Source organism: Epinephelus fuscoguttatus, linkage group LG18, assembly GCF_011397635.1.
Source record: "Epinephelus fuscoguttatus linkage group LG18, E.fuscoguttatus.final_Chr_v1".
Taxonomy (NCBI): Eukaryota; Metazoa; Chordata; class Actinopteri; order Perciformes; family Serranidae; genus Epinephelus; species Epinephelus fuscoguttatus.
In genome coordinates, this window is record NC_064769.1 from 8,296,154 (window position 1) to 8,315,578 (window position 19,425).

The following is a 19,425-nucleotide window of genomic DNA, read 5'->3' on the forward strand; positions in this document are numbered from 1 at the left end:
CTGCTACTTTTTTATGTGTGTGTGTGTGTGTGTGTGTGTGTGTGCGTGCATTTCTAATTGTTCTTATACCAAGGTATTTTCATTGTACATTTTGTGTAATGACAATAAAAGATTCATTCATTCAAAGAAATAGCCCCTGTATTCTGATATACTACAGACCTATAAATAAATAAATATACATACATATATGTATATATATATATATATATATATATATATATATATATATATGTATGTATGTATGTATGTATATATATATATGTGTGTGTGTGGGGGGGGGGGCAAACAGACACACATTTCATACAAAAAGATCTAAACAAAAGCTGAGAAATACACATCAAAATAAAGGCACAAAAAGCAGGAACATTACAGACAGATGCGAAACGCATTTCTAAAAATCTGTTATCTGGATGTTTATTTCACAACAAAGCGAACCCGCCCACTCGTGAGTTCTGAACCAATGACACGCGCGCCTCCACATCTCGTCTGCCTATCAACCCGCGTTCAGCCCACTGCATGACGTAACACCCAGTCTGAAAGTGCAATGGCGATATTGGACAATAACAGCCATCGCTTTTGGGGGACCACATCTATATTATGTGGCTAACGTTAAAGAAAACACCTCCAGTCGGCTGTAAAACCACATGTAATATCGGCACACTGCGCGAGCGACTACCTGCGACCAGGAAAGGTGATTCCACAGCCTCTGCACGCGATGACAGTTTAGAGTGAAAATAACGCTGGTAAGTGCAAACTCTAGTGATTCCAGCAGCATTTGCTCAAAAGCTCTTTTCCAGTTGCTAAACGGTCTCTTTCAGCCTGCAAGCTTGAGATTTCAAAGGGGCGTGGCGGCGTGCTGTGCTGGGTACCACTTCTGACTAAAAGGATGCTGATAGCTTAGCAACAGCGACAAGGAAGGGAAAAGGAAGCAGAGGAGAGACAATGGATGTGCGATTTGTCAGCATCGTTACTGGGTAGGCTGAGCGGAGCGTGTATTGTTAGAGTAGAAAGAAAGGCAGCATCATCAGTTTGTGCCAAGTCAACCACAAGAAGGAGCCACGGATGCAGACTCGAAATGTAAACAAAGGGTGTGGGCCTCTCAGCTGGCCTGTGATGAGCAACCATTACTGGAGGAGAGGATCTCACACTCATGTTACACTCATGTCTCAAAGGCTGACAGTGTGTTTAAAGGCCAGGAAATATTCACCACCGCTCTTCTCTCTAACTGTTGCATCAAAATGAAGTCTTCTTTACGTCTTCTTCTTCTTTTTCTTCTTCTTCTTCTTCTTCTTCACCCCCCTCCCAGGTGTGACGTGTGAACAGACACCATGGCCACACAGGAGCCGTCCCCTCCCTCGTCCATGGAGAGCAATAAACCTGGCTTCCCCAAGAAGATCCTGGGCAACAAGCTGGAGGACAAACACCTGTGCAACTGCTGCCACAACATACTCAGACGACCGTTTCAAGCCCAGTGTGGACATCGCTTCTGTTCCTACTGCTTCAACAGGACTGTGAGGTAAGAGACTGCATCACTGAGAGTGTGTACCGTGTGTGTGTGTGTTGGGGGTATCTGCAGTGGTGGAAGTAAAAGTAGCAATACCATAATGCTGTGAGTAAAAGTCATTAACAAATGTATCTTGTAGTATAGAAATATTAGCATCAAAATACACTGAAAGTACCAGAAGTAAAATAACTCATAATGTCAAATGACCCATTTCAGAATAATAAAGTAAATATTGTATGCCTAAGTCATAATATAATTCAATACTATATATAGTATATCACTAGGTATACACTCACAGGGTCCATTTTTCTGCATTGAGTTTTACTTTTGGCCCTTTAAGTACATTTTCCAAATACTTTTGTACTTTTACTTTTGTGGCAGTGGTGGAGGAAGTATCTGGATCTTTTACCATGTGAAAAGTAGCAGCACCACAGTGTTGGCATACTCTGTCATAAATAAAACTCTGGCACTCAAAATCTTACTTAAGTAAAAGTACAAAAGTATTAGCATCAAAAGATATACTAAAGTACAAGAAGTTAAAGAACTTGTTATGCAAAAAGACCCATATCAGAATATGGTATATATTATATGCATGAGTCCTGCACTCAAAATGTTTCTCAAGTAAAAGTACAGAATTATTAGCATGAAAATATACTTAAAGTACCAAAATTAAAAGATGTCATCATGCAAAATGACCAGTGTCAGAATAATAAGGTATATATTATTTTATTTAAAGTGTTAGACTTTTTTATTTGAATTGTTATAATAACTTTTAATTATTTTATTTATTATAGTTATATAATTATATTTTTTTTATTTTGTGAAATTTTGTAAAATTTTGAATTTGAATCTGAAGAGTAACTCAAAAACTAACAATTATTGTAAAACTTAAATTAATAGCCTGGGCTATTATTTGCTTAAATCACTGAAGTCAACAGGCTTATATTAAATTTAATTCCTTTTATGCAGAACTGTTGCTCAACAAAGATGGGAAAGACAATCAAATTATTTATTTAAACCAGTCTGAATATTACTTGTATAAGAATAAGGCTTCGAATAACATATCAATTACAAATCATTCCTTTAATCTAGCTCTGACAGACAGTGCATCAGAGAGTGTTCTGACACTCTTTTCGCAGCACTCAAGATTTACGGCACCTGTCATACCTCCCCAACACCACTTTGTCCTGTTAAAACAATTTTCACAACTTGAATTAATTTTAATGAAAACACTTTTGATTTTTATGATCGTGACCCTCATTAAAGGAACATGAGTAACTTTCCAGGTAATCGAGGAATGGACACATATTCTGACCTTATGACAGCTTCAGAGGAAGGGAGTCACCTTTTTTTTTATCATGCCAGTAAAGCTGATTGAATTACGGTCTTCTTTGGTGCCCATGGTTTTAGTAAAATAAACTGAACGATTGGATGGTGGAGAATCTAACTGAGCTAACAATGTGTAGCATCTCCATACTGTTTAAACATTTATATTTGTATGTGTGCTCTAAAAAGCTATCTAACCTTAGCGCAAGTGGGTAGCCAACAACCTGTTTTATACATCCAAAGAATTTCTATAAAAATTAACTGCTTGGCAACCAGACCAGGCGTCTAATTGAGACAGGCCTTTATTTGTCAAAATGTGCAGATACACCAGGCTAGTAAAAGTAACTGGGCGTTTAATTGGGTCTAGGCTTTTAACTGAAGTTTTACAGTAAATGCAGTGGAGTAAAATAAAGTGCAATATTTAAGAAAGAAATATTTAGAAAGTAACAAAAAATGCAATTACTCAAGTACAAGTACCCCAAAATAGTTCTTAAGTACAATACTTGAGTGAATGTACTTTCCACCACTGTGTGTCTGATGTTTTCATGTGTTGGATTTGCACTATATCAAAGGATAATGTTGTTTTATTGCAGTAATGGACCCCAGAAATGCAGCGCGTGCATCAAAGAGGATATTTTTGAGGATCCTACATCGATTTTGAAACAAGGATGTGTGAGTATCAAGATAATTGTATCCAGCAAAAAAAAAAAAAAAAAGGTTTTCTTGAATTGGATTTTTTGTTGAATATAAGTGAATTACTTAATATAATTTAGGCACATAGTTTATGTCATGGCAGCTCCTGTAGTATTTTGATCAAATGACTCAGGTTAAGGGCTTATTTTCTCGATTAATTGATTAATCCTTTGTCTATAAAATGACAGAAAATAGTGAGAAATGCTCTTTATAATATGTCTACTTAGAATATGCATATAAATAATCACTAAAAATTTAAATAATTACAACAAATGTAACATTTAAACATGTTATATTTTCATTATTTACAGTATTTACAATATATATACTTAGCACTATGCACATTAACCTTCAATAACAGCTGTTTAAAAGACTTGATCTGTCTCGCATATAAATAATCACAGTAGCTTTTCTTTATATAGCACTGTCCAAAGACAAAGTTACAGAGTGCTTACAGTAAAACAGGGAATAAAAATTTAAATAATTACAACAAATGTAACATTTAAACATGTTATATTTTCATTATTTACAGTATTTACAATATATATACTTAGCAGCACTATGCACATTAACCTTCAATAACAGCTGTTTAAAAGACTTGATCTGTCTCAGTTTCATTTTCTCAGTTTGGCCAGTGTAAACATCTAAGTGAATAAAAAAAACACATGTAAACTTGCAGTTTGTGGCGCTGAAGGAAGTGTGAAATATACGGCTTTTACTGAACATAAATAATGTATAAAATGGAGCGGGACAGGTGGAGAAACTTTTGCAGTGTGACAGCAAATCTTTATGTTTTTCTCTTGTTTTCTCAGGCTTTTCCTGACAACGCAGTTCGAAGGGAAGTTGAAAGCCTTTCAGCTGTTTGTATTAATGAAAATTGCACTTGGAAAGGCAGCATTAAAGAATACGAGGTGAGCTGACCTTTGACCTACTTTCAGGATTTTTTTTTGTATTTTTGCTTTCCATTTTTCTTTTATAGGTAGGTCATTTTTTATTCCTGCATAAAACTACTACCTCTAAAAATGTACAGCTCTTTCTTTTTAGAAATAGCTACATTGTACATATTTTGAATTATTTAAACTGGTTTTTATTGTATTTTTTTCCTCTTCTGTATTTATGTTTCATAACTTTAGCAGTACTTGCTTTTATTTTTATTTTCTCCCAATATGTTTATTTTTATGCACCACAACCCCAAGGCTAATTCCTTGTATATGGAAACCTCCTTGGCAAACAGTGAAGGCACCACAGAGGTTGGTGCACTGTAACGACCACCACAACAACTTAGAGCTCTACTGTTTTTTCACAGTTGAACCACGAGGGGAAGTGTGAGTTCATGATCATCCCATGCCCCTCCTGTAAAGAACGAATTCGCTTCAATGAACAGGAGCGCCATAATGAGCGAGAGTGCCCGGAGAGAACGCTCAACTGCAAGTACTGCAAGGAGCCATTTCACTTCAAAAACATCAAGGTTAGAAATGATTTATTTAGACTGACTGTAGCTACAGATGCTTGGCTGGTCTGAGCTGGTGCAGCACACCACAGCAGCTCACTGTGTGTCTTTAAAACAAAAATGGTCATTTTCTATTTTTCAGGCTCATGATGAGATCTGTCCCAAGTACCCGATGATCTGTGAAGGCTGTGCCAAGAAGAAAATACCCAGAGAAAAGGTGAATCTGTAAACACAGGATGGCCCCAGGCCCTTAGAGTCTTAACTACACATTTACTTATAACATGCCTAAAAAGTATAATGTGGTCTTACATTAAGATTGGATGGTCTTAAATGTTTTTTAGTTATGTCACTGCAACAATTTCTGGTAACCATAGAGGGGGGCGCAACACATTTTAACAGTAGGAAAACAATATTTGGTGGGTGAAAAGACTTTGACATAACTCCTGCAAACATGTAACACCTATATTTTCACCCCCTACACATTTAGATCATGCAAAGAGTCTGCTTTATTAAGCTAAGGCCTTGCTAGCCAGCCTGCTTGTTACTTTATAGAAATGTGAAATGCAAGTTTAACAGTAAATAATGATTACTCGTGATGGTTAAGGCTGTTACATGAAAGTGCTTATGAAACTGTGCTGTATGCCGAAGGTGTTTAAAACTTGAACAAAGGGGATCAAAGTGGGGGAATTGCACATGCAGAGCATTAAGCACAGAGAGTTTAAGTAGTGGAGGAAGTACTTAGATCTGTAACTTAAGCAAAAGTAGCAATACTACAATGTAAGAATACTGTGTCACAAGTAAAAGTACTGCATTCAAAATTTTAAGTAAAAGTACAAAAATATCAGCTTAAAAACTTACTTAACGTACCAAATGTAAAAGTACTCCATTTCCACAAGTTTAAGTTAAAGATCTAGAAATTTGTTGAAATCTGTGTTAGAGAGCACCTCTCCTTTTCCAAGTTATCCATCTACCTGACAAACTGATGATGCTGCCTCTCAAGATGCATCATTACTTCAGAGGTGTGCCCTGGGATGATCACAGTGAAAGGCTACTCTTAAATGTGCAGTTGGATCACACAACACAGTCCCATAGATGTCAAAAAGTTTGAGGGAGCGTGCCATTGGCATGCCAACTGCAGGAAATTCTAACAGAGCTGTTGCCTGTTAACAGCATGTTCATCTCGCTACCATAAGCTGTCTCCAGTGTTGTCTTCGTGAATTTTGAAGTACATCCAAATGGCCACACAACTGCAGACCACGTGTAACCACACCAGCTAAGGACCTTCACATCCAGCGTCTTCACCTGCAAGATTGTCTGAGACCAGCCACTTTAACTGATGCAACAAGTGGTTCACACAACCCAAGAATTTCTGCGCAAACAACGGACTTGAGTGGGTAACTGCTCACCTTCAGTGGTGTCTGGCACTTTGGAGAAGGGTCCTCTTCACAGATGAACCTGCTTTACACTGTACCGAGCAGATGACAGACAGTGTGTATGGCACCTTGTGGATGAGCGGTTTGCTAATGCCAATGTTGTGAACAGAGTGCCCCATGGTGGCAGTGGGGTTATGGTATGGGCTGGCATAAGCTATGGACAACGAACATAGGAACATTTTATTGATGGCAGTTTGAATGCACAGAGATACTGTGACGAGCCCTGTGTAGTAATGATGCTGTTTAGTCAGCATCTTGATATGCTACACCTGTCAGGTGTATGGATTATCTTGGAAAAGGAGAAATCCTCACTAACATGAATTTTAATAAATTTGCAACCAAAATTTGAGAGAAATAAATCTTTATGCAAATAGAAAAAGTCGTTAAACCTGGGGGAAATGGGAGCAAAAACAAAGGTGTTGCAATTATATTTTTTCTTTATTTTTGTTTTTATTAATATCTTACATTTGTCATTGTTGAATGGCCCATTTCAGAATAAAGTATGTCATATTATTAGATTATACATGTTGATGCATTAATGTGTTCATCACTTTAATGTAGCAGCTTGTAAAGGTGGAGCTTGTTTTAATTACTTTCTGTACTGCTAGGTAGTTTAATCTATAATATAATATCATAATTTATTAGTTAATTTATACATTGTATTGATAATCTGAATCTGCAGAGTAACTAAAGGTTTAAAAGAATGTTGTGAAGTAAAAAATACAATACTGGCCTCTGAAATGCAGAGGAGTGGAAGTATAAAGTAGCATAAATGAAAATACTTCAGTACCTCAAAACTGTACATAAGTAAAATATTTGAGTAAATGTACTGAGCTACATTCCACCACTGGAGAGTATCATCTGGGTCATTTGCCCTGTAGTTCATTTTTAACTGACATTTGTGTGTTCAATTGGAAAGAGTATATTTTTAATTTTGGTGTGTATTTCCATCACAAATTTGGTCTTAAAAAGTCTTAAATTTAACTTGTTTATATGTGTAGACACCCTGAAACATCATGCAGAGAAGATAGAAACATTTTGTTGCAGAAACAAAAGGTCACAGTCCAGTGTAGCTTCTTATCTCCAGTTTGTGCCTCTTGTGTATGATTACCTTCAAGTCACAGATCTGATGTGTTTTAACTAAAAAACATGTCCTCCAGAAAGAAAGACTTTCTTAACCACCTGGATGCAAAAATATTACCTCAAGATAGAAAGTAACAAAAGATTTTAACCTGTTTCCCAGGATGAGATTCTCCTTCTAATCCAGGTTGCCAGAAATGACAGGTGTCCTTCCTATGCAGATATATAAAATACCAGAAAGTAACCTTGATATAACTTAATTTGGGGCTACCATCTTTGTTTGTACAGTATTAGGAAAACAGCCTCAGAAATCATTTTAAATGAATTTTCTCATCCAGATGGTTAAAAGTGTTTTTTAGAGTTCTGTAAATAACCTCTAAACTTTGGTACACTATTAACCTTCTGGGTTGTTCAAAGATCACAATGTGTTCATTTTTCAGAACAACTAACACTCAGCTCTGTGAACTCAAATGTAATTCAAGCTTAAAGCAGTGATGAACAGGCCCTCACACCTTTCCACATTTTGGCATTACTGGTGTGATGCTAGTCAGTGCAACCGTGCATTTCTGTGACTATTGAAAACTATGCACTCAAGTTAGACATTATTTCCTGCATGGAGTGAGCAGTGCGGGAAATGTTGTATTGCATATTTTGTACCACTTCCTGGGTCGGCTGTGTGATGCCAGAGAACCCATGCTAACAATACATTATGTTGCTGTATGTCAAGTGTGGGCCACACAACGTAAAATTTGTGGAAGTTGAATTATGTTTGCCACACATGGCCTACTTCCTGTTACTAGTAGGTGGCACAGTTACCTTGACTCAGTATTGGCACATAGATGGTATTGGCACGTCTTCAGGCAAGGACTGTTATCCAGCATCTGAAGCTTGGGACAGACTGGACAAAGTACACTTAAGTTACAACAGCATCCTGTTTGTGGCAAAACGCGCAAAATGGCCACCATCGTTCCATAAAAACTTTTAAAATGTTCAAAATTCTGACAACTTTTCATTCTTAAGGTCTTCAGGTTGTATTGACAAAATTTGAAGTTGATCTGATTAATTCTCCAGGGGAGTTCATCAAAGTACAGCATCTGGAAATGGCCAAAAATACACTAAAATATCACATTAAACAAAAAATGTCTCACTTGCTGTTGGGTTTGGGGTATGGCTCCAAAAGTTTTTCTTTCAAGTCTTGGGATGTTAAATCTACCTACCAAAATCATACATCTGGGTGAAACATGCCGCAAGGGCTACTTCATTTAAATTATGTAGTGGGTGCTGTTGAGCCATTTTGTCACACCCAAGCATACAGTAGCACCCTTAAAATATCTAATTTTTCCATAGTTCTAATGCATGTGCAAAGGATTGTGAGTTTTTGAACATCTTTAGCCCCTCAAAAATGTGATTAATTTGCATAAATAATAATTCCTTGCATTACAGTAGGGTCTTCGCACATCAGTTAGTGCTTGGGCCCAAATGATAATACAGTATGAGGGGCACAAACTACAGCTAGTAGCTCCTTGGCTAAGTTTGCTAATAACATTATTTATTTATTTATTTACTTTTCAGTATGTGGATCATATCAAGTTCTGCAGCAAATTCAGAACACCTTGTCGATTTCATGTCGTGGGATGTGATATGTCTGTAAGTAGCCTGATTGTCTTCTTGATATTACCCATTTTATATTCACACACATTCAGATTAGGGACTGTATGGCAGTTATCAAGGAGGGAAGAGGACGTCTAAGAAAAAGGGAAAGTTGTCTGATTTTGTTTGGCAGAGTAGGAGAGGGGTTTTTTGTTGTTGTTGTTGTTGTTGTTGTTGTTGTTGTTGTTTTTACTTTTTTCTCAACCCAGATTAATTCATCCATTCTGAGGTTTATTGTCAGAAACATTTTCAAAGATCAAATACAAAGATGGCTCTCATTTCAATATTTAAATGCTGAGCACTTTGGAAACGGTCAGAAACTGATGTCTCTAACTCACTCACCCATGCAATGCAGGCGTCATATAATTCATTCATTCATTCATTCATTTATCTTCTAACCGCTTCATCCTCTTGAGGGTCGCGGGGGGGCTGGAGCCTATCCCAGCTGACATTGGGCGAGAGGCAGGGTACACCCTGGACAGGTCGCCAGACTATCACAGGGCTGACACATAGAGACAAACAACCATTCACGCTCACATTCACACCTATGGACAATTTAGAGTCACCAATTAACCTAGTCCCCAATCTGCATGTCTTTGGACTGTGGGAGGAAGCCGGAGTGCCCGGAGAGAACCCACGCTGACACGGGGAGAACATGCAAACTCTGCACAGAGGGGCTCCCACGCCTGGGATCGAGCTGGCAACCCTCTTGCTGTGAGGCGAGAGTGCTAACCACCACACCACCGTGCCACCCGCGTCATAACTTTCTGACAGCCAGAGGTCTGATCTCAGACATATCAGGCTTTAGCTGATCTGCCATTTTCCAAAAACATATCATTTTGAGACATGTATTACTTTTTTTTTAGGTCCAGAGTAGGGTCCAAAGAAACTATTAATAATGTGTGGGAGAGTCTTGTTATTTTGATAAAATATAATATAATATAATATAAATTACATACAGTCCATTATACAGCTGATCAGACTGCATGTCTTTATTGTTTTTATTTCATTTTCCTCGTGTTGCTCCCTTTTTGTAGGTGGAAAAGGAAAAGATTCATGACCACGAGCGCGCCTATGCCTACGAGCACCTCAATCTGCTGCTGCATTACATTATGGGCATGAAAGTGAGCATGGAGGGCCTGCAGCCCCAGGGACTGGAAGTAGCCGGACACAAACTGTTGGAACTCCAACAGTCCCTCAGGGAGCTCGAGGCCAGAGTCTCCCAGCTTAGCACCACCTCCTCTGGGCCTCCCGTGCAGGGAGCTGCCGCTGCCGCCTCCTCCTCATCCTCCAGCTCCGGTCCCCCTGGTCCACCCACTTCAGCTCCTCTTCCTCCACCTCCCACTCTGGCTCCCACCCTGTCTGTGTCTACCTCCTTCACTCCTCTGCCCAGCTCGGTGGGCGCTGCGCTGGAGCTCCAGCTCCACAGTGAGAAGACCAAGGTGGTGGAGCTGGGTCGCAGGTGTACGGAGCTTGAAGTCAAATCGGGCACGTTTGAAAATGTGGTGTGTGTCCTGAACAGAGAGGTGGAGAGGTTTGCCACCACCATGGAGGCCAGCAACCGTCAGCACAAACTGGACCAGGACAAGATCGAGGCTCTGAGTAACAAGGTAGGACTGAAACTGTGCCTAGTTGCTGCAGTTTGTGTCAAAAATCAGACTCTGAATCTCTCTGAACTCTGAATCTGACTAAGTCAAGTCTGGACACACAGACATGATACACATAGTTCTAGATTCTGTGCAACTTACACCTCCAGAAGAAATAATTATCTCTCATGTGCATTGTGAGTAAACGTCCATATATCTGCTTATAATCATTAAAAAAACACTCCTTATAACTCCAGAACCTGAGAGTCATCACGATTTAATCCAGTGATAGTTGTCTGTACATCAGTAAGCACACTGCAAACAGAAACTGCTAATTATTAATTCGGCATACTTTAATTTTTTCTTTGTGTGTTGCACTATCAGTATGTTAGACGTGATGATTTGACATTATTATAGTTTAGATCTGGCTCAGCAAAATGGTTCTAATATTCCTGGAAATCTAAAACTCTCCTCTTTCCATTGATATACAGATATTTCTCCTGTACTGAAAACCTGTGGACATACAGACAAAAACATTTAAATTGCCATATGTGTCTTTCCCATTTAACCATGGATGGATTACTGAACTGGCCTACTGGGCACAGGCCCATGGGCCCAAAGTGTCTGGTGGGCCCCCGGGCCTTCACTTGAAAATTGTCAGTCAAATTAACACATACCGACCAGGAGGAGATTCAATAGCCCTTTTTACACAGAGATTGTGCTGCAGAGCGGCTACAGAGTCCCTTTTTATGTCTCCTTTGCATTTTTGCAAACCAATCGACCGCAGCATCATGCTGCTCCCATGTGTAATTATAGACTGCAACACTGCATCACAGACTCAAAAGAGGCGTGACATGTAACACAACAGCAGCAATAATTATTTCTAGTAGATATAGCAATAGTTATTTCTAAACAATAACAATGGTATAATATTGCAATAACAATCATTTACTGTCTCTGTTATATGGCGACTGATGTTGTCCTCTGCTTGGAGGTTAAGGAGCCCCCAAACCTCATTGTTTTCACAATTTGCAGACTTTGTTGGCTCTTCTTCTTTTTTGAGGTAGCTGTTAACTGCAAACAGCTACTATTTAAATCTCCCATGGTGGATTGCACACATAACACATCATCTGCCCATGAACCTGTCCTGCTGGCTCTCCCATTTGTGCAAAAATCATTTCGGTACTCTAACTACTCCTGTTCCTGGCTCAGAGGCAAGACAACTCTGTCCCCCCCGCGATTGTATACACCTATACCTATATACAGTTTATAGGACAGCGAAGAGGCGTAATGGCCTGATATTTCCACCTTGAACACAAAGAAACAGAGAAAGACCACCAATAGATGCAAAGGAACTGCAAAGAGACACAAAATATCTACAAAAACGAGCAAAGCAACCACACAAAACCACACCACACAAAATGAGTACAAAGAGAGACAAAACAACCCAAAGAAGATATAGAATGATTAAAAAGAGACACAAAACAAAAACTACGTATAAAAGACACCAAGTGATGTCAAAAAGACACAAAACAACCACAAGGAGACACCAAATGACCACAGAGATACAAAACCACACAAAGATGTGTAATGACTACAAAGAGATGAAAAACCACCACAAAGTCTGTGTGTCCTGCTGCTATGTACTGTAGGAGAGGTGGTGGGGCCTTTTGCATATCTGTGCCCAGGGACCCATTGCCTCACAATCTTGCCCATGCATAAAACTGTTCTACAACATGTATAGTACAATACACATGCGAAGTGCTGACCTTCCTGAATAGCCCAACTTGTTATGGAAATAACAGTATATAACATGCATGTGATTACTCTGCTAAAAGCCTTTAAACCTTCTCAGTTTTGTGGCAAAAATTGACTGGATTTAAAGAAGTATTTGTGACCCTGTTAAGGCACAGTGTGTGTGTTTGTTTTCTAGGTGCGACAGCTGGAGAGAACAGTTGGGCTCAAGGACCTAACAGTTGCTGAGATGGAAGGCCGGCTAAGGGAAATGTCTGCCACAACCTTTGATGGTGTCTTTGTCTGGAGGATCTCTGATTTCGCCAAAAAGAGACAGGACGCCATCGCAGGTCGAGCCCCTGCCATGTTTTCACCAGGTAACATTGTCCTTTATTACAGATAAGAGGTCTGGGGTTGTGGCTCTGGTCCTGGTTACTAGAAACCAAGGTAACCCAATTAGACAGAAGCCTCATTATCTGCAGATGACTACAACTAAATTCCCATTTCTTCTTTTCAGCCTTTTATACCAGTAAGTACGGCTACAAGATGTGTCTGCGGATCTATCTGAATGGAGATGGGACGGGGCGTGGCAGCCACTTGTCCTTGTTTTTTGTGGTGATGAGGGGACTGAATGACGCTCTGCTCAAATGGCCTTTCAACCAGAAGGTAAAACACCTACAGAGAGAGAAGGTTATTTAGTTATTTTGCCAAACAGTCAAATTGTGGTTTTCCTTTTTATTTTTTTATTACATTCATATATATTAATCCAAACAATGTGTAGAGGGGCTACCGGTTGTGACATGTAGGGAGAGGACACATTTGTGAACCGGCTTGATGACCTCGAAAATCAATTGCAGAGAGCCAATCTCCATAAACTGAACATTCCTGAAGGCAGTGAAGACGGTAAGGACCCTTTTAAGTTCATGAAGGAGGTGTTGATGCAGGTGATGATGTCTTTCCTACACCACCTGAACTGCAGAGAGCCCACCTGAGCCCTACATTCAAGTACGGACAAAGAAAATCCCCCTGTACATACCTGGTGTGTTTCTCCAGGTTCCAGCAGAGGGAAGCTGCGCTGTGCAGGGCCAGGAATCACAAGATGAAGTACTCGATAATGTGTATGTTCACCCTTTGTTCTCTACCTGTCAGCAGCCCCTGGCCTTGGTAGCGTGAAGCATTACCTGCAGCTGAGTCAGGTTGCACAGGTAGTCCAGCTCTCACAGGATGGCACATCCGTACATGCGGTCATAAGAAGGTTTGCTGTCTCTCCCAGCACAGTCTCAAGAACATACAGGAGACACCAGGAGACTGCTGTTAAAGAGCTGGACAGGGCCGTAGAGGGGCATCAACCCAGCAGCAGGACCTGTATCTGCTCCTTTGTGCAATGAGGAACAGGAGGAACACTGCCAGAGTGTCTACACAATGACTTCCAGCAGGCAACTGGTGTGCATGTTTCTGACCAAACTGTCAGAAACAGACTCCATGAGGGTGGTATGAGGGCCTGACATCTTCTAGTGGGACCTGTGCTCACAGCCCTGCACTGTTCAGCTCGATTGGCATTCGCCAGAGAATACCAGAACTGGCAGGTCCGCCACTGGCGCCCCGTTTTCTTCACATGTGAAAGCAGATTCATACTGAGCACGTGACAGGTGTGAAAGAGTCTGGAGATGCTGTGGTGAATGTTATGCTGCCAGTATGTCATAGCCATTGTTACCATGACTGCTGTTAGGCTTTGGGATGAAATCCACAGAGCGATAGTCAGACCTTACACTGGTGCAGTGGCCCCTGGGTTCCTCCAGGTGCAGGACAGTGCCTGGCTTTATGTGGCCTGAGTGTGTAGGAAGTTCCTGGATGATGAAGGCATTGATGCCATTGACTGGCCCTCTCGTTCCCCTGACCTAAATCTAATTGAGCATCTATGGGATGTGATGTATCGCTGTATCTGATGCTGCCAAGTACCACCACAGACTGTCCAGGAGCTCACTGATGCCCTGATCCAGGTCTGGGAGAAGATCCCCCTGAAAACCATCCGCCAACTCATCAGGAGCATGCACAGATGTTGTCAGGAGTGCATACAGGCATGCAGGGGCATACATAATACTGAGTCACATTATGCTGTTAGTTATTTGCTGAGATAAAATTCAACCAATTTGGATCAGACTCTGATTTCAATTTCTTACTTTGATTTTAGGTGTGATTTTGAATCCAGCCCTCAGTGGGTTGATGATTTTGGTTTCCACTAACTGTTGTTTCGTCATTTTGTTCTCAACAAATTATACAGTGTGCATCAGTGAAGATTTTCAACTTGAATAACTCCTTCATTAAGATCTTATGTGTGATTTTAGTGTTCCCTTAATTGTTTTGAAGAATGTATGTGTAACGTGTCAAAACAGTTCAGTTTTAGATTTAATTAAGTGATTCATCATGTCAGAAACTGTAGGTCATTTTTATTCATTCATTCATTCATTCATTCAATAGGGACAATGTATATAGATGTTATCACATTTAAATAACATGAAACTAATGCAATGTATACAGGACTTATAGCTTTAGCAAATTTTTAGACATTGTCCCTGTTTAGGCTTTTAAGCATCGATACAATAGAGACAAACAACAAAACAAAGACAAACAAAAGACCACTACAAAAGTAACCATCCCTTGACCTTTATATACTTTTGCTTATTGTTATACAACCTGTTTACAACTTGTATATAGATATTTATTAGTTGTCATTGCACATATGCATTTACTACATTGTTTACATTACAGTTTATTTATTTTGCAATTACGACAAATATTTTATATAGGTTACATTTTATCTCTATAGTTTAACTTTAATTTTAACTGCTGTGCTATTTAACATCTTAGATTCTCAATTTTTACTTGCTCTATTTTCTCTTTACATATATATTTAATGAGCATTGTTGGAGGGATCCTGAGATCTAAGACTTTCATTGCCAGCGATTACCTCTCTGTAACGGTTTAGCATATGAAAACAAAGAACTTTTAGTGTAACAATGCCTGAAAATGACAATTAAGAACAATGGGCAAAAGTATGCATACTTTTTTTAATTTTTAAATACTTATTTAGTTATATTGGAGCCCCTTCATAACAGCAGATGAGCACAGATTAAAATACATTTCTATCCCGAAGAAAGACATGACAGTTATGTCACATAACTTGGTTGTAAACATTATGTGTACCTTATGTTAATAGTGCATGGAGAAATTAAAACAAGAAAACACTGATGCTTTTGGTGGTATTTAGAATATGGGGTAATGGTGCACTTAAGCCTCTTGTGGCTGAAATGAGTATTACAACAACAAACACTGAAAAATGATCCTGAAAAAAATAAAATTCAAAATAAAATATTCACCTGCAAAAACTTTGTTTTTCACTAGTTTTTACAAATGAAGAAAAGATTCTGGCAAAGCTTTTTCCCACCTGTTTCACAGATTTAAAAAAAAAAAAAAAAAAAGAAGAAGAAAGATGGTCTTGGCAAAACCATTTTTTCCACCTTTTCTTAAGTCATAGTCACACAGGAGAGAAAAAATAGATCAGACTTACAAAATGGATTGCCTCTCAGGACTTTCATACAAATGCAAATGCATGAAACATGTAAACATCACTCATAAATTCATCTGTTCCAGGTGACTCTGATGCTGCTGGACCAGAGCAACAGGGAGCACATCATTGATGCCTTTAGACCCGATGTCACTTCCTCTTCCTTCCAGCGACCTGTGAGTGAGATGAATATCGCCAGCGGGTGTCCGCTCTTCTGCCCGCTATCCAAGCTTGATGCCAAGAACTCGTACATCCGTGACGACACCATCTTCATCAAGGCAATAGTGGACCTCACTGGCCTCTAGACAGACTCCACAGAGGTGGTATAGTTTGGCAAACCAGGCAGCTCTTTGACCATTTAAGGCTTCATTTTGGCTCAATCATGGTCCCTTTAGGGCTCTGTTCAGGCATCTTACTGTCCCCTGCAGCTTTAGGGAGACAAACATGCTTGCAACTGTATGCTGCATGTGGCTACAGTTTGCTCCGTCGGGGCGGCACTGGCATTGTCATATCGTGGTGGTCTGTATGAGAGAACCACCGTCATTGCTGTACATTTCAGGTGCAAAACCTTTTTGTTTTTCTTTTGATGTCACAACACCGCTCCCATAGTGGATGAAATGTCACTTCAGTTGTGCACATTAAGTTCAGTCAAAGGAGAAGTGAGCACCAGTGCAGCGCGGTCAGTGCAGTGTTGAGTAGAAGCAGAGATGTCAAAGTGAACAGTTATGATGGAGTGAAAAAGAGTGAATAGCTTTTTTTTTTTTTTTTTTTTTAAATCTCCTACGTTTGATGGGATGTTACAGAACATGCAGATTGTTAGAACAGGGTTGTAGATTACAGATAGTTCATGTGATCATTCTGATGACTTATAATAGAGTTAGAGCATGGCTTGATGCAGTTTTTGCTTTTTCTTGCAGATTGTGGATATTGTGAGCTTCTCAATTCCAGTGTCGAGTGAATTTGCATAGACAAACGTGGAGTTATGTTATGAATAAGATTACAGGCATTTTTTTGCCTTTTTTTTGGCGCAAAGTGCATGCCGCTGGCATTTTTAATTACGAAATGGCTCCTGATTTCGACTGAGCTTTACGAAAGGTTCCTTGTTTGTTGTTGTTAGTGAATTAGCCATCCGTGATGGTGGACATTGCCTGCATGTCTTTGGAACCAGGCTATTTTACATGTAAAGTTAGTGTTGCGTATTTGTTCCTATTAGGGGTTCGGTGGTTCTGATCGGTGGTTTGGTACATCTGTGGAAGATACAGTGGAGTTACCAAGGAGTCAGGGCAGCTTGCCAGTCAAGCCTGAGGCATAAAGCTCGAAACAAACATAACATAGCTGGAGTTTCCCCCCCCAGGGTATGCTCACTAGCTCACATCTCAACACATAGTACTGTGCCCCCACCACAGATTGAGGTTAACACAGATTCCACGAAATGAAGGAATTGTTCGTTCCTTGTTTTCTGTCCATACAAGTATACCAGTGCATATGTGTTTCTGCTGCTCTTAAGATAGAATACTGATGTGAATCTAATATATATGTTGGTGCAAATATACATGAGGTAAATGTGTGTGGAGGCTGAGAGGCTGAAATACGAAAACAAGAGATTGTAATACTTTGTTGTAGGTCGCGGGCCATTATTGCCATTATTTATTGCAGATTGATGTTCAGTGCAGCCCAGATTACTCTTTAAGTGTTTTAAATGTGCTCTCACTGATGTCCAATAAGGCACCACAACAATCCACTTATCTTTTCAAACATGTAATTTTTCTATGTGTCCACCAGAGATTGCTGTTCTACTTACTTAGCATGCATGCTGAGGTTTTTAAGGTTCCACACTGGCCTGTTTGAAAACCAGTCTCGACCTGTATTGAAACCTCTCTGTGCATGGGAGGCTTCAATTCATTATTCACTATGGAGTTTCACATCGGTTTACTCTGTGAGCCACAGTGTGAAAGCGTTTATTTGTATTTGTTTGGATGAAAATAATCATAGAATAGTTATTATGTTATATCTGGCGCCTGCTTCTGTTCAACAGAGGCGACTGCCTATATTCATAGCAATTTATAAATATGTATCTTTCATATCATAATGTTGAAATAATCTATATATCAATGTTAATATACACAAGATGTTATAATAAACATAGTATTACTGAATACCTTATTAATTCTATATCTATATACCAGCTTTTTGTTTGTCAAGATGGTTTGAACAGGCCAGGACGACCCCCCTTTGTGCAGTAAGGACTTAGAATTCCTTCCAGAGTGCAATATATGATTATGTCTGTTAGATTTTGATGACACCTCGGCTTTAAGGGTTTACAGAGGTCATACTCGACTTATTTGTTTACATCACTCATTGTGGCGCTGGAGAACTGCAACCAATTTTTTAACTTTTCGAGAGAAAACAAAACAGCGCTTATCCTTGTCATTAAGCATACTTGATATCACTAACATGGGGATCTAGGCAGTCAGGAGCTATTCATGAAGCTAACTGTCTAAGTGAGGTTTTAGAATGACCATTTTAATGTTGAGGAGTTCATGCTGTAAGTGGGTTTCTATTCTTAACTTTAAAAAGACTGAGCGTGTAATAAGTAGGATTACATGAACTTTTTAAGTGTTCTTGTAACGTGCCAAAATCAAAATATTACCTCTGTATACTAACAATGTCGTATTTGCAAGTTATACTTTATGTTCTATGCTAAAATATGGTGCCAAATATGTTTATATTTCAGTTTGAAATTTGTGTGCGTGTGAGTGTGCCATTTTAATATGATGCATGGGTCACTATTTCTTTTAGGCACCAGAGGAGATAATTGGTACTGTCCCATGAATACGAACCCTCCCAAGGTTTTTTGAATGTAAGCTTTATTAGTACTATATTTTTTTCTATAAACAAAACAGCAGCTCTGTAAATGTGATGCAGTTGACTTGAACCAACTTAATTTGTGCACTTTGTATCGGTTGTTTGTCCAAACAGGGTATTTCATTGAGTGATTTATGTACCTTTAAATCAGAGCCATATATATATTCTGATGTTGATGATATTGATGTATTATGCTAAAAAAAAAAAAGACATGCAGTATGTAATAAAGTTTGCTGGTTTCAGCTTGTTGAGTATTTTAAACTTCTATTTGAATTGAAAGCTTTAAGTACTCAGATCCTTTACTTATGTAAAAGTACCAGTACGTTAAAAAACAGAAGTTCTACCGCTTATTCTGTTAGGTGTTGCGAGGGGCTGGAGCCTATCACAGCCTACACTGGATAAGAAGCGGGGAACACCCTGGACAGGTCGCCACACTATCACAGGGCTGACACATAGAGACAGACAACCATTCACACTCACATTCACACCTACGGACAATTTAGAGTCACCAAAACCTGCATGTCTTTGGACTGTGGGAG

The 19,425-nt window shown here is 39.3% G+C and overlaps 1 protein-coding gene across 1 annotated transcript; it reads left to right on the forward strand.

Annotated features, from left to right (window-relative positions):
* The first annotated feature begins 533 nt into the window (after positions 1-533).
* Positions 534-19,095, forward strand: LOC125905897 (TNF receptor-associated factor 2-like). Its single transcript, XM_049604191.1, has 11 exons — positions 534-743; positions 1,307-1,516; positions 3,424-3,502; positions 4,336-4,434; positions 4,830-4,991; positions 5,116-5,190; positions 9,059-9,133; positions 10,174-10,746; positions 12,656-12,833; positions 12,974-13,122; positions 16,108-19,095. Exons 2-11 carry the CDS (start codon positions 1,329-1,331, stop codon positions 16,324-16,326), a joined length of 1,797 nt encoding a protein of 598 aa, XP_049460148.1. The 5' UTR covers positions 534-743; positions 1,307-1,328; the 3' UTR covers positions 16,327-19,095.
* Positions 19,096-19,425: the final 330 nt, after the last annotated feature.

Bases quoted from the DNA above. Each gene is read 5' to 3' on its own strand.
- LOC125905897 (XM_049604191.1), top strand. From the start codon at position 1,329: ATGGCCACACAGGAGCCGTCCCCTCCCTCGTCCATGGAGAGCAATAAA. The intron at 3,503-4,335 runs GTGAGTATCAAG...TTGTTTTCTCAG, and splicing joins CGATTTTGAAACAAGGATGT to GCTTTTCCTGACAACGCAGT. The intron at 12,834-12,973 runs GTAACATTGTCC...TCTTCTTTTCAG, and splicing joins CCCTGCCATGTTTTCACCAG to CCTTTTATACCAGTAAGTAC.